At 35.0% G+C, this 16657-nt stretch overlaps 2 protein-coding genes across 3 annotated transcripts; one reads left to right on the top strand and one right to left on the bottom strand.

Moving 5' to 3' along the window:
* Window positions 1-77: 77 nt before the first annotated feature.
* LOC124155877 lies at window positions 78-8167 on the top strand. Its single transcript, XM_046530042.1, has 9 exons — window positions 78-169; window positions 285-603; window positions 1637-1782; window positions 1881-2013; window positions 4387-4704; window positions 4784-4911; window positions 4989-5346; window positions 5847-5975; window positions 7879-8167. The coding sequence occupies exons 2-9, from the start codon at window positions 507-509 to the stop codon at window positions 7956-7958; spliced, it is 1389 nt and encodes a 462-aa protein (XP_046385998.1). The 5' UTR covers window positions 78-169; window positions 285-506; the 3' UTR covers window positions 7959-8167.
* On the bottom strand, window positions 8095-16654 carry LOC124155886 (retinol-binding protein pinta-like). 2 transcript variants are annotated; one of them, XM_046530055.1, is made up of 7 exons: window positions 15101-16654; window positions 14776-14966; window positions 13052-13211; window positions 10612-10870; window positions 10429-10539; window positions 9562-9664; window positions 8095-8331 (listed from the first exon to the last, which is right to left on the bottom strand). In XM_046530055.1, exons 2-7 carry the CDS (start codon window positions 14915-14917, stop codon window positions 8180-8182), a joined length of 927 nt encoding a protein of 308 aa, XP_046386011.1. In that variant the 5' UTR covers window positions 14918-14966; window positions 15101-16654; the 3' UTR covers window positions 8095-8179. The 2 variants fall into 2 exon arrangements, with proteins under 2 accessions (XP_046386011.1, XP_046386012.1); XM_046530056.1 differs by having other exon boundaries at window positions 14776-14962.
* Window positions 16655-16657: the final 3 nt, after the last annotated feature.

Genomic DNA, 16657 nt, shown 5'->3' with positions numbered 1-16657 from the left:
ACCCACTCCAACTTCGCTTATCGACCGTATTTTGTTTCTGAATCACGGATTGCGCATGCGTTGGTTTTCGCATCGCGGCTGATCGCGGCGCAATGTTTAATTCGTCCCAAGCGACCATGGTTCTGTTTCAAAAGAACGCGAGAAACGGGTTATTGGAGTAATTTTCATGGTCTGATGCATTTCACACCATCATTTTATAAAGCCAAAGTTTTAAAACTTTGGATATGCATGGTTTTTCAAAACCTTATTGTGCTTCTTTCATAGTCGCTTTTTAAAACTTTCAGGATCACACATCTAGGGAGAAGCTAACCTTGGTTCTCGTCATATTTTTGTGTGTGGTGATTTTACGAGGTATGCGATGAAGAAACGTGTGACCAAGTAAATAGTTATAATTGCGTCACAATCACCGCTCAACTCATTCAAACTTTTCCGTTAAACTGCTATTGTTGATTAATTGAATTTGTCAGTCAGTTTATCCATGATAGAGAGAGACCAAGATTGAATTAATGGAAAAAAATAATTGTAATTTTTCCAATATGCTTGCTTTAGCAGTATTATTTAGTATTCTCATTGCTTTTGGAAGCTGTGAAATTGAAGTTTTAGGTAAGTAAGAGTATTTGTTCATATGCTTAGTTAGAATTCGTACTTTTAATGCGATACCTACCCGTTTGAACACTCTCTGTAGTTTCATATTAAAATCCATATTAGTCAATCTGTATATTCACTCTTCACTTAATTATATATGCTACTTCTGAAAATTAAATTAATGTAATGATTTGATCGCCACCGCAATTGGTATTTTTTGCACTTGTGCGTCAGTATTTCATAGACCTTACTCATGGGAATGCATGCATATGCAGTCTTCATTTGTGAAATGATCATGGTCACTTTGGCGGGATGACCTGACAAATTTTGCACGAATACTTGACAAATAGCACATGACCTATTTGTTTGAAATGTTTCAACATCTGTAATTTCTGACAGAAGGCTGAAAATTTCCTGTTTTTTTATCAGACGGTAGTCAGTGAAAAGTCAGAATTTTGGACAAGGAATTATAATGCGAATGCAAAGTGTCAAAATGTATAGTTGTGATGGCTGACACTTTTCAGTGAATGCTCAAAGGTTGAAGCTAGTTATCAGAATGTAATACTTATGTTGCGTAGAAACATCCATGATGTTTATACTGAAATCCGGGTTAAAGTTAATATTTATCGTAGAATTTCGTTAAAAAATTGTAAATGCTGCTCAAAAGACAATTGAATTCTTAGTTTATATTTTTTTGAGAAAGGAACAAATATTTATTTCACAAAATGACTGGATGCACAATTGTATGACCACAGTCGCTAGGAGGGGTAATATAAGACAAGGAGTCTGGGTACCTGCTCCCGGATTTCGAGGGTAAAGCCTGGGCCCTGATGTGTGGGGTCCCGAAACAAAGACATTGCATACCCACAACCATCATAAAAGGGGGAGAGCTAGGAAATGTATATATTTGGCATTCGTTCACCTGCGTTGGAAATCTCCGACATAAATTTTCAGCTTTCGTCTCTCAGGTCAAGAAACATCCAGATGCATATTTTCGTCTTTAGTATGGAAAAGGTTAATGTTATTTATAGATTTTATTTCAACTCTCTAGGGAATGCAAAAAATGTAATATTGGTAATTGCAAATGGCATGTCCTCAATGTCAGTGGCATCAACAAGAATTCAAGAGGCTAAACTCTTGGAAAATTCCTCGCATATCCTGACTTTTGAAACATTTCCTCATCATGGTTTCCTGAAGGTTAGCTACATTTCTTGCCACACTTTCATTTTTATGTTCAATAAAAAAGGGTATGTATACTAATTTGAATATGATTTTGAAAATTTTCATAATTTCAGGCTTATGATAGTAAATTCAAACCTGGAAATGGATATAATCCCCTTTTCTTTGGAAAATATGATCAATCTAATAATGCTCTTAATGTTGGAAAGTCACTCTTCAATAGTGCTCAAAAAAATAAAAAGTCAATTGGTAAGTTCTTATATTTTTTAATCAATGGGTATTGGAATTAAATGATCTGATAGTCTGGCTGAGTTCAAAATACAATTCTTGTGAAAATCCTTAATCACATGCCATAACAAAGTAAGAGTACAGTGACCAAAGGTTTCTGGGGGTATAGCTCCACCAAAGGCAAAGATTTTAAACTGGAAAATAGAGGCTATTATTGATGCTTAATATTATTTAATAGTTGTGACCCATTCAGTTTTATAAATTTAAATTTTTATTAGCAAACTGACTATAGAGGGCAATCTTCATGATTGAAAACACTTTCAATTAACCGTAGTGAAACTTTCAGTTGTTTTTTTGGCTGCACCTCTGTGTTTTTTTTTAACATCTAATGGTGTACAGTTATGCAGAAAATTGTAGCACAATGTTACAGTGGGGTGCTGATGCATCCCATCAATGAACAATTCTCAAGTCTCCTCGGCAATTGAAAGGTTCCACTCTATCACCTCATTTATGAGAGAGAAGAAGTAGGGTAAATGAGCGTGTTAGACCAAGAAGCTTCGTTGGTTGCCATGGCTACTTTCTGGTCGGTTAAGTGTTTTTCATTGCACTAAGTGCACAAGGTACTTCTGCACAGTATAGCACTCATGCTAGCATTGCTTGTGCTTTGCCATCCTGTCTGTGTTCTTCTACACACATCCTTAGAAGGACTACATATTTTTGGCTGCAACTCCCATCTCTTCATACCATAAGTTGTCAAGTTAATGGAAACTACTTTCATTCAGAGGTCCAAAATGTTCCTTCTTGCCTCTGGGAAAAATTCAGTTTTCCAGTTCAGTAAGCAATTTGAGGACGATTTGGAAGAAAATGTTATTACAGTGAAACCTCTATTTTACACTTTTGGATGGACCGCTTACAAAAAGTGCAAAACTGAGTAAATTGTAAAATAGAGTATCATTGTTTAAAGGCGGTATTGTTTGGGACCTGATAAAAACTGTGCAAAATCAGGGAAAAAGTATAATGGGGGAATGTTAAATCGAGGCTTCACTGTATGTTATCGGCCAATGGTTTAATTTATTAAAATATCATAAATGAGGTAATTTTTAATCCATTTCCTTCTGTGGGGCTTGGAAAATAATTGCTTGAAATGGAATGCGAGTGGAACAGCATGTAAATGAAAGAGATGTTTTGCAGGTTCCACTTAAAAACTGTATTTACTACGCTACATGACATGGTTTTAATTTTGTCTCATCGTTGTTAAATGATAACATCAAGATACATTTGATCTGAAAAATCTCTTGAATCCTGAATGCTTCCACCACAAGTCACCTGAAACATAAATAGTTTTAGTGTGACAGCTATTTATGTCAGAAACATGCAGGGCCGGATCAAAGGGGGGGGGGGGGGGGGCATAGAGGCCTGGGCCCTGGGCCACCCACCAACGCAGGGCCAACCACAACCCAGGGCCACCCACCAAGCATGAGCCTTCTGCCAACATAGAAATATATCTCACAAAATCAGAAAAACAGAAAAAAAAACCATCACGCATGAGGAGTTTCAAAGTGAAGCTGGGTTGGTTTTTTTTGGTTAACATGCAGTCAGTCATCAACATTGACATTATTAAATGCGCTGCAGTTAAAAATCACTTTATCCGTTGGTGTTGTTTATTCAGCTCTGAATGCAACCAGTGGCACGCTTTTCCTGTTATTACGTTACGTATTGCAACATCTTGAAACAGTTGGCCTCTCACATCCTAAATCCGGCCCTGGAAACACGCTTTAGTGGAATAACAGCAAGTCTGTTCAGGGACACAAACTTGACTTTTTCCCCCCTCTCCTCGCATGTGGCCTGCACCATTCCAATCTCTTCCAGACACTTCACATCCCACCTCTAACATCTCCTCATTAGGCCCCAACCAAGTGGGTCGGACCACTTCCATCGAGAAACCTCATTAGGAAGTAAACCAAAATCGGCCCACTGTGCCAAATATTTACTTTTGACCACACTGGCTCTTTGTCAAACCTTTTGCCTTGTTACGAGGTACCCTGAGATATATGGGATCTCAATTAGGAGACATTCTTTTCCCTCTACTTATTCAACAAGAAATTTGAGTCAGAGAGGATCTCAATATCCAGCGTTAGGTACTATTGATGTTGGATAGTGCATTTAAGACACTTTCAACTGGTAGTGGAAACATTTGAAGTGACTTTTTAAGCCTACCTTGTCGTTTAATTTTAAGGATACATATTTTCCCATTTAATTATGAACTTGATGGCTTTTGAGTGGCTATTTTCAGAAAGCTGTCTGATATAATGCTGCTAGTGCACATAGCACTTTAAGATTCATGTTGATAGGCCTGTGAAATTGACTAACTCAATCATGTATTTCTTACTTTAGGTGTGGTGACCACAGTTGAAATGGAAAAGCTCCTCTCTCTCTTTAATCAAATCGGCCTTTCAAATTCCACTGAAAAGAGTCAGCCAAATTGCTCTAATCCAATGTGCCACATTATTCATGGCTCCTTTGGAATTGATCCTGATATAATTGTAGGGCAGAGGTCTGGGCTTCCCATATCTGAGAATACAAGCTGTGATTGCTTTCATTACCTTGAGGAAAATAATACAAAGCAGTCTTTTAAGGCACCTAAAAGACTGTACGTGAACAGTATTGAAGATTTTAATAAAGTCATGCCAAACGGAGGAGTAAAGCTGTTTGGTAAACATTTTTGTATACTTATCTTATGGGGCCTTCAGTATTTTCATGATTATGCAATAATCAACTTGAATTCTTTCAGGATTGCTTTCTGATGATGCCTCAGCAGTAAATGGCACTGATGCAAAAATGAGTATGCTAAATATTATAAACACAGTTAAGGAATCAATTAAATATTTCAGAAATAATCCAAGTGGCTATTTTATGGTGGTAAGTCAATTTGTCTTTGTTATGGATGGAGATTTTCCTATTTGTAGAGACTTAAGGAAAATTTGGTTTTACTTCAGGTAATCCTAGATTATGATGATGTTATCAAGACCGTGAAAATGACATCTATATTGGCTGATTCCATTATACAAGCCATTTCTATGAAAGATACCCTCTTAGTTGTCACCTCAGATATTACTTCTCGTCAAAATTGCAAGAGTGGCATCATGAAAGAAGAAGTTTTAAATGGAGGTGTCAAATCCACAGGAATGAACATAGTAGTACCTACCATTCAGTTTAATAACACTACCGCAAGAGCCAATGAATCAACTCCGGTAGTACCAATAACACCCATCAATTCTTCAAAAGCAGAGGAGAAAACTCAGTGTACTGAGTACTCCATTAGCAGCTTTGTGGATGCTCCAGTGTATGCATATGGTTAGCATAATTTACGTTTAAGAGCAGATTTTTTATGGGCTTTTTTCTGTTTTTTTGTTTTCATCCCCCAGTGAAAAGTTTAGTGAGAAACTGATGGGATAAATCTGTTTAATGCCTGTGATACCATCCTCACCTGAGGATGACGTCTAACGTTGAAACCATGGTCGTGAATAAATATTAATGTGAAAGTACAAAGTTCTTCTTTCTTAATTTAATTAGCCTGTGATACCATAATTTTATGCAATTATGCAAGATTTTTTCAATTTGTATCATATAATCATAGTATTTCCAGCTGTGAATTTCTTGTAACATACCATGGGAACTCTCTCCTTGAGAGTTGTTTGTGGCTGTGCCAAGCAAAGACAGGAATGATAATTTTACATAAAATGATGATGATAGCTTGTTCATCATTAAATTGCTGTGCAGTGACTTTTCATATATAATACATAGAAAGAGAGATGCAATTCTAAATTTTTTTTGCTTGAATTTTGTAATTCTAGGCCCGTATCCTTCCAAGATGCCTGCATTGCAAGATCAGGCAACTTTTGGATTAAAAATAATGAAAATTCTAGAAGAAAAGCAATATGAAGGCATCAAGTTTGACTCTGAAATTGGAGAACTCAACTCTGGTGAGCGTATTTTTTATTTTATCGGTACATATTTATTTCCTTTCATTTTCCCAAAATTTTAAATCAGATTCCCTAGAATAAGCGACCAGCATTGGTCAGGAAACCTTGGGGCCACCTAAAAATTGATGAGGCGACATAGCCCAAACGTGTTTATTTAACATGAAAAAGGTTATTGTTTGGTGGGTTTTCTCTTGGATAACTTGCTTGTGTTCTTGGGGATCATTTAATTAACAAGTATTGAATTATTTTCTTGATAATTGTTGGAGTTGTGGAGTGTTGATTAGTAATAATTGGATGTATGAACTTTAGCTCATGTCTATTCATGACGTATGTGAAACAACTACAAGGAATGGGCCCAGTATACTTCCAAAGCTTACAGATTATCATAATGCAGATTTCATGTCCTCTTCGGTCAAACATATCTATATTTTGTGATTTGTGTGTGATTTAATACAAATTTTTTTGATTTTTGTTAAAGATCTTTCTGGCAATATTTATGTTCTTCTCCTGAAGGAAGCCCATTATAGGTATTTCTCTACCATCAATACATGGGTCTCATCATGTATAATCTCGCTGATCTAATACATATACATATTTTCTATGAAAGGTTTATCTCCATAATGTATAAAATATATATCTCCACAATTTATTTCACTTTCTTCCTAGTTTTCAAGCCTCTTATTCTCATGTCTCATTTTAATGTAAATTTGGGAATATTCATGCTAAAAATATGATGGAGTATCTAATCCAATACATGTATGAAAGAAAAGAGAACTGCAGAAGAGCTCACAGCTATGTAGATAGCCTGCAACTGAGGTGCAAAGCGTGATTCAGCGCAACATATCACACCACTTGACATTCTATTTGCCTCTGATAGGAATCCCAGCCGGCACAGCCCATACTGCATCTATATGTGAAGTGGATGCAATGAGGATGCAATGTGTGCAAAGATAATAACATTAACATTATTTAATAATATAGTAAAAGTGCAAAGATATTAACATTAATGTTATTATCTTTGCACTTTTACTGTCAGTGAGATAAGGAATCTTTAAAAATCTAGATTTGCATATTATGGGGGCTTACTATAGCTTATCAGAAAGCATTGCTGCAGGCCATCATGATTCAACATATTGTTACTTACCTTGGCCATGCTGCAATGAAATTTTTCATTATATTATAAGGTAAGGGTTCATTTGTGCCATTACAAGACATTATTTTAGCATTGGCAATGTGGGAAAATTGACTTATAACTAATTCTTGTCACCATTTTTCCAACATACATTCATGCTATATTGGCTCCAAATATGAATATGTCACATATTAGCTGCAGATATGTATTGGTCCTTTATCCTCGAATTTAAACAGCATGCATTACTTAGTTATCAATAAATCTTTATTATTGAAAATGCTAATGGATATTTCAAAAACTTTTCACTGATTTTTGCTTAGCAAAGCAGCTAAACTCAATATACTGTGTCCCTTAGGTATCCAATTTACGATAGATAAAATGGTAGTTTTGTTCGGACATCCATTACTGCTAGGAAGTTACCCAGGCCTCCTCCCTCTGTACTTATCCTGGATCCCGCACTGTTCCTCTGTGATCACTCTCCCCTCTTTTTACTGCTATTCTGCCCATGTAGGTGCTAGGAACTTTAACCAGAGTTATAATACAAGTTAGATTCACAGTGAACGGATTTAGAAAGTTCATCCTAGGTTATATCTGTCATGTTGGGTATAATAAAGATGCTTATTAAACAAAAAATTGATAAAAGAAATAGACAAAAAAAGACAAAACAAAAGATTGATTTATCCACAAACTGTAGAATTGGATTAAACTATTTATTTGATTGTTGAAAAATGTGATCTGAAATTTATTCATGTAAATGTTGTTTTTGTACAGATATGTTTCAAAAGGAAGTTAAAGCAGCAATGGCAGAAATTGATGAAATGACAAAAGAACTGTTCAATGATTGGATTTGAAAATTGGTGGATTCTGAGAATCTTGTTGCTGTCACTGTGATGCATTTTCATTGGTAGCCTGTATTGTAAATTGACTTCATTTCTCTATGATATTTATTACCTAACTATCCGTAGTATAACATTTTTTTAAAATTGCTACCCAAAATATTCATGAGCAATGTGTAACTTAAAAATAAAATGTTTACTTAATGGTAGTACGTCTAAATGAACAATCAGTCTAATTAGTCAACTGCTAGCTGCCTGAATGATCCCTCTACTCCAAATAAATCTTCATAGGATTTTGGCTTTCCTGGCCGTTTAGATTCATCTACTCCATATTTTTCATCCTCAATAAACCAATCCCTGAAGCTCTCTATTTGTTTTTTGAGATTACCTGTAATAAAAAAATATGAAATTAATTATCTGAACTAATCCATTTATCATATGCCTGTGGCTTCATACGTTAAAAACGCCTGGTATCCTTATGTTGTTTTGTATTTTTTAGTTTATTACCAACAGTGTTGTCTTGTTTTTCTGTGGCAACAGTTATGATTTAGTGATGTTAGCATATTAATTTTTAGATGAGCCAAAGTTGCTATTTACACATTCCTTATTCCTGTCCATTCCTTCCCTGTGCCTACTGGACTTTCACAGTTCATGAGAAAGGATTGGGAAAAGGAAAGGATTAAGATTGATTTCTATTTTAATTCTGAACGGAGTGCAATGATTATGACCGTCTGAGCATGCCTACTCATCATGTAATCATCAGGCATGAAGAATGGAAAAGATAAATGAATGGATAAATAGTAACTATAGGAGTGTTTTCATGAAATTCTGTATTTACTCGTACAAGTCATGCACCTTTTTTCCGGAAATGCCACTGAAAAAGTAGGGTACATGGCTTACACAAATCCTCAAAATTATATAAGACCACTAAAAGTGCTAAGAAGTTTTTTCTTCATGTGCCGGCCCAAAAATGGGGGTGCGTAGGATACATGAGGGCTTACACGAGTAAATACGGTAATTGATGCAGCCTTGTGAATGTGCGTAATACATACCGTATAAGCGCGTGTAAGAGGCACACCTTTTTTCCCAGAAATTGCAGCTGAAATTAAGGGTGCGCCTCTTACACAAACTTCTTATCTTCCCCCCCTCCCCTTCATTGGTCGCATGTCCAAGGGGAACTAAGTGGCCTTGGTTTTCAGCGTGAGTCAGTCATCTGAAACCTTTGGTCAAAAACATGCGGCAGGCAGGGGAGTTTCTCCCTTAGTGACGTATTTTTAAAATGCTCCTGTTGCTTTTCATGTAAGCATCGCGCCGTCATGTCGGTACCCTAGAGGTGAACATGGAAAAGATCGCACGGGGTTTTTCGCTCCATAGGGCGCGCTAAAATTACTGCAATGAGTGGGCATCCCGCGGCATTTATACTGCAAATAATGCATCTGCAACATCACATGATAGGATTAAAAAATGCAGCAAAAAAATTTTTTTTAGTTCCGATGCTCAAAATAGGGGTGCGCCTCTTACACGCACTTATACGGTACTTGAATTAATCATGAAAGAGAAAATCTTCATTTTTGCTGAAATTTTTGAAGCATGGACAAGAAGAACATAGTTTACATACTTGATAGCTCTTCAATTGAACCGGCTTCTCCTCCATGTTCTTTGGGTAGTAGTTTTTGAGGAACGTCCTGATATAAGGAATTCACATCTCCATGGACACGTATCTGGAATTGAGTTTTATTTTATTTGAAATGAATATTTTTTTGGATAGATTATAGAAAGAAGAAATGAGGATAATAGAAAATGAGTATTTTTTCTGATATCATGAGGTTGTTTTAAAATTTATTTTTGCTTTTGGTACTAATGTAAATCAGATGGCTTGAACTCTGATTTTTTGTTTGGTTTGTATTATCATCTTCATGTATTGTTAAAGTTAGCTAATTCATTGTCGTGTGTGATCATAAAATTTTCTTTGCGTCAATTTTTTTATGAAATTCTCAAAAGCTCTTCATAGCATTGGAGCTTGAAAATTGCTTTTTGCTAATTAATTTTACAAGAGCATGTGAAAGAATTAAAATTGATAGGAATTTTTTCAAAATTATTGCTTATTGGGGTAATGATTTTTCTAGCAACAAAAATAATGTCAAGTATCTGATTGAAATCATGAATACATAGATATTCCTCAATTTCTCCCATAGAATGACTTGAAGAAGGTGACTTGCAATTAAAAAGTCAATGTAAATTTAATTGCATTATTATTCAATGGTAATTACATAGTTTCTATTAAGGTGGCTTAAGATGTATTAATTAGAAACATGTTTAATGTAGCCACGTTGGTGATTTGTAATTTTTTTCATTCATCAGTTTTTAACATATTTTATAACTCTTTTTGATCACTAATGCTAATTGATATTGATGAGACAAATCGCTATAGTGAGGTTAAAGGGGCATCAGAAACATGGTACTTTTGATATAATTAGACCTTTACCCTTTTCTGCAGTTTATCGTTGGCAAAAGATTTAAATAAGTTGAAAACAGTCTCAAAAAACTGTGGTACATTGAGGTATAGAAGCTTTTTTGGTCGAAAAGGGTAACCATCCTGAAAGGCAAGGGAAAAGAGTATTAGTGCATGTTTCTTATATAGGAATCACTGACTTGGTATTAGACTAACCTGAGAGCATTTCATGGTTTGTTTCATCAATGTGGGAGACATTTGTGCTGCATGTGCCAATGTAGCATCGCTCATATCAAGGATGGATACAACTCCTGCTGTGTTGAAACTGTCATCATTCATTAACATATAATCCATCAACATGAAGTTCACTTTGCATATATCTGATATATTGAATTCATTTGGATCATATCTTCCAGATCTGAATAGGAAAATTCTTCTTCCAAGTTCATCTGACTCTGGCAGTGGTAGCATAACCCTGATCAATGGAAAACATGAGAGACATTTGATTTGTTTTCAATTGCATTATAGATACAGGGTACTTTATTAAAATTGATTACAATTGTAGTACTCAAAATTCAGTATTCCCACTAACAATTTGCTCAAAACTAAATGTGGCCCTTTCTAAAATCAAGTCTGCATTGAAATAGTCATTTTATTGGTATGTTTTTAAAGTAATTCGTCCTTTCCAATGGATTCTGTTATTTCCATCCGATGGATGCTTTATCATATTTAATTATAAATTCCCAACTGAAGCCCTCTGGATTGGCTTGCTTGATACTAATCAGAATAAATTTCTACCCATGGTTTCAGAAAAAATTCGCTAAATACCGTATTCCTCCGAATATAGTCCCCCCCTTGGCTTGAGTTTCGGGAAAAAATTAAAAAAATGGGTTTGAATATAGTCCCCCCTTAACTTTTATCATGGGCATTTTTGAAAAAAAAAGGGGGGACTATATTCAGACATATACGGTTTTTGAAACTCTACCCTATTTATAATGAAATAGAAAATTACTTTACCTCATTAGACTTCGAAAAATGCTTACCATGAGTACCTTTGGATGTGAATGAAAATTTTGAAATCCTTGGAATTTTAATAGGGTAGTTTCCTTCATCAAAGGAAACAAAACGATGCCACTCCACGTGACATCACAGGGACCTAGATTCTATATGAGTAGTCAGGGGTTTTACATCGTCTGAGATTACCAATACATGCATGTGGCACAATGCTCAGGGAAACATTTCTTAATAATCACCTCTTAAAATTGCCTATGGTCAGAAAGTTTCCTTCGTTTGATAGAGTAATAATAATCCTTATTTAAGCCAAGCGCTACCTGCTAGCAGGGTAATCTGCTACCTGCTAGCAGCGTGCATTGTATCAGCGCTCAAAGCCTCGCCCCAAGGTCACCTCACACGGTGATAGTGGGAACCAGAATAACATCTCACGGGCTTTTCCCAGCATTCATACTTAGCTGTCGGGTTTTCGTGCGCTTGAAAATGTTCACTTTTCATTTTATCGAGAAAAATAGATACCATAATTAAAAAATCTATAAGTGTGCAATACGTACTCCAGGAGTAATAATCTTTCAATTTAGGCGATTAAAAAAAATATTAAACCACCCTATTATGGCATATAATCTAATACCCATTCAGGGGCAGAATGAGGTCATTGTTTTGGAAGAAGTGGTTCATTACTTTCTGCACTGTAGTGGTAGTGTGTAATACCATTTAGCTATAGTGCATCTGAGGTCTGATTTGCATTGACTTTTTGATATTCATCAATTATTTTTCAACTTTGATTGTTTAGCTGTTGAAATAAAAAATCATTGGAGAGCCACCTTAAATATTACTAATAAATGTTTTCAATTTTTTTCTGGCAGGGGAAGTCCATTCCCTTAATCTGCCATTGTACCCATTAGCAATGCAGTTGATCTTAAATGAAATAATCCTAGTAGAGTTGTAAGATAGTGAGCATAATAGGCTTGGGGTGTGAAATATATGGGAAATTTCAATTTTATTGTACCTAGGAATGGATTTATTTGTAAATTTAAATCACATTTTAAAAGAAGAAAAATTCTTTTGGTACTTAGATTAGGGTCTGCATTAGATTTCAGAATCATGTGTTTGGGTCCTTGAGTACAAAAAGCTATACTTAGTTGGTCTTTAATTTATCAAGCTCTTCCTTCTAATGAGGGATATAAATATATGTCTGGAAATAGGGTTGATGTCTTTTGGTCCTTAAAAGCAAATCAATAAAACTTTACATTAACTCTTGAGGGGTTAAAGACATATTATGTCCGTATGCATTAATTACCACTACAATGGTTGGAGCTGTAATATTAAGTCTTCCAGTATTTGAAATAAAAAAAATTTAAGTAAGATAGAGAATTTATTTTTATATCATCCCACTTGTCCGAAAATAAAAAATATCAAAATTAAGATTAAAATTCCACCCAATAATATAATTATAATGCAACTGGCACATTTTAGCAATCATTGAAAATGGTCCACCAGGAGATAAGCCACCGCTTTAAAACTAGCCACCTCTGGGATTATGGTGTGTGCCATTAGCTTAGTTGTGTAAATGTGAAGATTCATATATGATGTAGAAGTTTAATTTGATATAAGTAGAAGTAAATGATGACTGACTTTCTCTTACCCTAAATTAAGAATTTTTTGTATCTCTGGTCTCAGAGGATCCCGGTCATTAAAAAAGTCCTTAAGTGCTGTTCTTGAAGTGTAGTAGAAATCAATTTTTTCCTTTGTTCTTTCCAAACTGAATTTACATCCACGTAGAAAAGCAGTAAGTAACTGGTCATCTGCAATGGAAATGACCATTTTCTGTGATTAATCTTAAAAAAAATGAACAGCAGTAGTACCTTCCATATGTGTCTGATTGTAAGCTCTTCAGTGATATTTAAAAAGTGGAGATAAAAGGGAAAGGACAAGAGTGGGACATTGAGTCAGCAGACACTTATTCAGGAGGGGCTGTTGTGGGCTGCAGCCCTTCAAAAGGTTTTCCCTCATGGTGACTACCCTCTATGTATCTGCTAAGGAGACCAATAGCCAGGGTCGCCTATCCTCTGATACCCTGTTTTTTATAAACCTAGTTACATTTTATAAAAACTGCCAATAACCAGTGGTGAATTTAAAGTTAAGTTCTTCGCACAGGAAATATATAACTGATTCAGCGGTATACTTGGTTTTCCAATGTGTGCTACCATAGAATATCAGTATATGCAACCCGCACACTGAAGCTGCTTCATAGAAAATTTCTGGCTATGGGCCTAGATGTCAGATTTCTCATACATTGGTGTTATAAATTTTATTCTGGATCTACTGGATAGGGTCATATGGTGATTATAGGCAACTACCGCGCAAATAGGCACATTGTCTTTTATTTATATACCGAGGATATATTTTATTTAAATTTAACCTGTAAATTGTACAATGGTACAAATTAATATTTTGGAAATATCACTCTTGCCAGGTGAGGATTTTGTTCTACCTTCAGGAGATAATGTTTCCTATGTTTTTACCAGTTGTATTTTCATAAATTTCAATTACCTATGTATGATCCAATTTTATGTATAGAACAATGATGTGAGAAATGTCACTACATATTTATCTACGCAATAAGTTTGCATGGGGAATATTATCACACATATGATTGTGCTAGTGCAGTAAGTAGGGTAAATGTGGTCACTGATGGCCCTCAGTATTATTTCTATGCAATGGTTTCATTTATTTAACGCTGCATTGAAGAAAGTTGAGGGAGATATATAGTGTGGCAATTGGAGTACGTATTCATTTGCTTACCTTAGTCTTAATGAGTTTTTAAATGACTTTATCTATCAAAAATATTATTTTGATCCATAATATCATAAAATCAGTTCTCAAATCAATTTTTCTCTGAATCTTAATTCAGTTTTCTCAGTTTTAATATTTTTTGACTACGTCATAGTCCCTTACTAAGAAAAGCATTGTTTCATATCGATGGCAAGTTCTAACAACACGTATCTCAAAAATCACAACTTTTCAGCACATCAAAAAAATGATTAATTTTTTTTTAATTGTACTCTGAAATTAAAAACCAAAAATACATAAAACTGAAAAAAGCAAACATCCATTAATTTTTTGACATTATTGTTGTTAGAATTAGGGACAAAATTGTCTTTACTTCCAAACGGCAGTATTAAATCAAACCAGCCAAATTTTGAGATACGTGTTGTTAGAACATAGCCATCGATATGTGAATATTGTGACGGTTGTTTACCTTTTGCTATGAAAGCTATATGGGTGTCATAAATAAAAAATATTTGAAAAATTTATCCGTATGTTGCGTGATGAATCGAGCAGTAAAATATTAATGCCAATACATACCTGTCCTAGCTTTGAGGTGAGGTTGTTTTGAGAGCCAGTCCCTTAAATGGGCTAAGTCACTGTAGATCCTCTTAGGGTCTTCATTCAGTTGCTTCTTGGCAATTTCTTGCAGATTTGGAGGTAAAGGCCTGATGTTTGGCATTTTTCTGTATGTTCTGTATAAAACTTCAGTATACTTGATGATATCCTAACTGGTAAAGCACGTACATAATGGATTTTTAACTGCAGTCCATAAAGTTGCCATTTTTGTTCATCTGGTCTATGAATTAATGTCTGAAAGTTTTGTTTTAATTGAGCTAAACTTCATATTTCCAGCAGTACTTACGGTTTCAAAATTGATGAATGTATCTCTACCTCTTTCTCTTGATCACTGATTAGGTTTCACTGTCCACTATAATGCTTGTTCATTCATTGAGTAAAAAAAAACATTTGATGTAGTCGGAGATAAGGGAAAGGTGATATACTATATGTGTGTTATTATCTGTATGTCTATGTTTAGCTAAGAGTAGATAAGATGATTGTGTAATTTTCTATGGTGTGAAATCAAATTTTTTATGGAAAACATTAGCTATCAATCAAGTTCTGACAGGTGTCTCATAGAAATCCCTTACAGTAATTCCTCTTGATGTGTTGGAAACAATTATTTAACCCTTGAGTTGAAGCAAAGTCTCATATATAAATGTACTGATGTTTCAATAGAATTCTCACTGTCATTATGATAGAGCATTAAAATTGAATGAAATTTAGGTAATGGATAAAATGTGATGGGTATTTTAGCATAGAGGTGAAGTATTGGGCCACAGACCAAAGGCTTCTAGGCTTGTATATGAGCTCGTGAGGTGAGCAACACCTAGTGATGAGTAGAATAATCAGTTTAATAACTTAGAATTTAATGAAATTGTAGTGTGAACATTTCAATCATCATCTCTGGTCAAAAGCCTCAAGTAAATTCTTTTGATCGCTCTTTACATGGGATGATCTCCGATTGTCTTTGGAATAGTAAATTCATTTTCGCTTGTTGTAGGCTTGTTGCCCAAATGTTGGCATTGGGATTCTCCATCCTTTCCACCCTTGATCAACAATCCTAAGATTGCTTTGACACAGCTCTCCACACAGCTTCTCTCTAGGCTAATCTTTGTACACCTACACATTTCTTTTCTTTCACATCCTCTTTATACCTGTTTCATTCATTTTGTTCAAGATCTTCCTTTTCTGTTGTTGCTGACTTCTTGTCCCTCGATGATTGTCTTCATCAAGGCATTATATCTCTAGATATTTCCTGTGATGTTGTTCCATCTTTTTCTTAAGCCCTTCTCTCCTACTTTTCATAGGACTTCCTCATTACTTTCTCAGTTAATCCATTTGATCCTCATCATCATCTATGTTTCAATGTTTCATTGCCATTTTCAGGAGGCTACAAACTCGAAACACACTCCAGATAAAATTGGAATTTTTGGAAGTTGCACTTTGTACCAAAGTATTTAGTTATATTTTCTGATATGTTTATGTACTTTTAAGAATTGAAATACACATTATTTCTAAACTTTGGACCTATTTTACATGCTTTTTTATGTTTAAATCCAGTGGTAGATCCAGAGATATCCAATTAAACTAGATAGAATGGTACCTAATTTTGTTTGGACCCCGACTACTGCTGGGAGGTTACACCCCCCATTGTCCCTATCCTGGATCTGCCACTGCAGGGAATGAACTGTACTAGAATGATTAATTTTTTGGCTACATGATAATGTTGGCATTATGAATGACTGTAGCAAGGAAATATACCGGGAATGGGGAGGTATGTAGCCAGTAAAATTTTGTGAAACAGGTTTCATATATACTTTGGTTTTCTATTTCTGTTGATTCTTTCATTTTAAATAAG

This window comes from Ischnura elegans, chromosome 3 (assembly GCF_921293095.1).
Source record: "Ischnura elegans chromosome 3, ioIscEleg1.1, whole genome shotgun sequence".
Taxonomy (NCBI): Eukaryota; Metazoa; Arthropoda; class Insecta; order Odonata; family Coenagrionidae; genus Ischnura; species Ischnura elegans.
This window is presented reverse-complemented; position numbering and strand designations above follow the sequence as displayed.

Excerpts from the sequence above, each read along its gene's own strand:
- LOC124155877 (XM_046530042.1), top strand. The coding sequence starts at position 507 with ATGGAAAAAAATAATTGTAATTTTTCCAATATGCTTGCTTTAGCAGTA. Across the intron at positions 2,014-4,386 it reads AAAAAATAAAAAGTCAATTG|GTGTGGTGACCACAGTTGAA; the intron begins GTAAGTTCTTAT and ends TTCTTACTTTAG. Across the intron at positions 5,976-7,878 it reads AATTGGAGAACTCAACTCTG|ATATGTTTCAAAAGGAAGTT; the intron begins GTGAGCGTATTT and ends GTTTTTGTACAG.
- LOC124155886 (XM_046530055.1), bottom strand. The coding sequence starts at position 14,917 with ATGCCAAACATCAGGCCTTTACCTCCAAATCTGCAAGAAATTGCCAAG. Across the intron at positions 10,871-13,051 it reads CAAAAAATTCTTAATTTAGG|GGTTATGCTACCACTGCCAG; the intron begins GTAAGAGAAAGT and ends TCCATTGATCAG. Across the intron at positions 8,332-9,561 it reads TTCAATTGAAGAGCTATCAA|GTAATCTCAAAAAACAAATA; the intron begins GTATGTAAACTA and ends TTTTTATTACAG.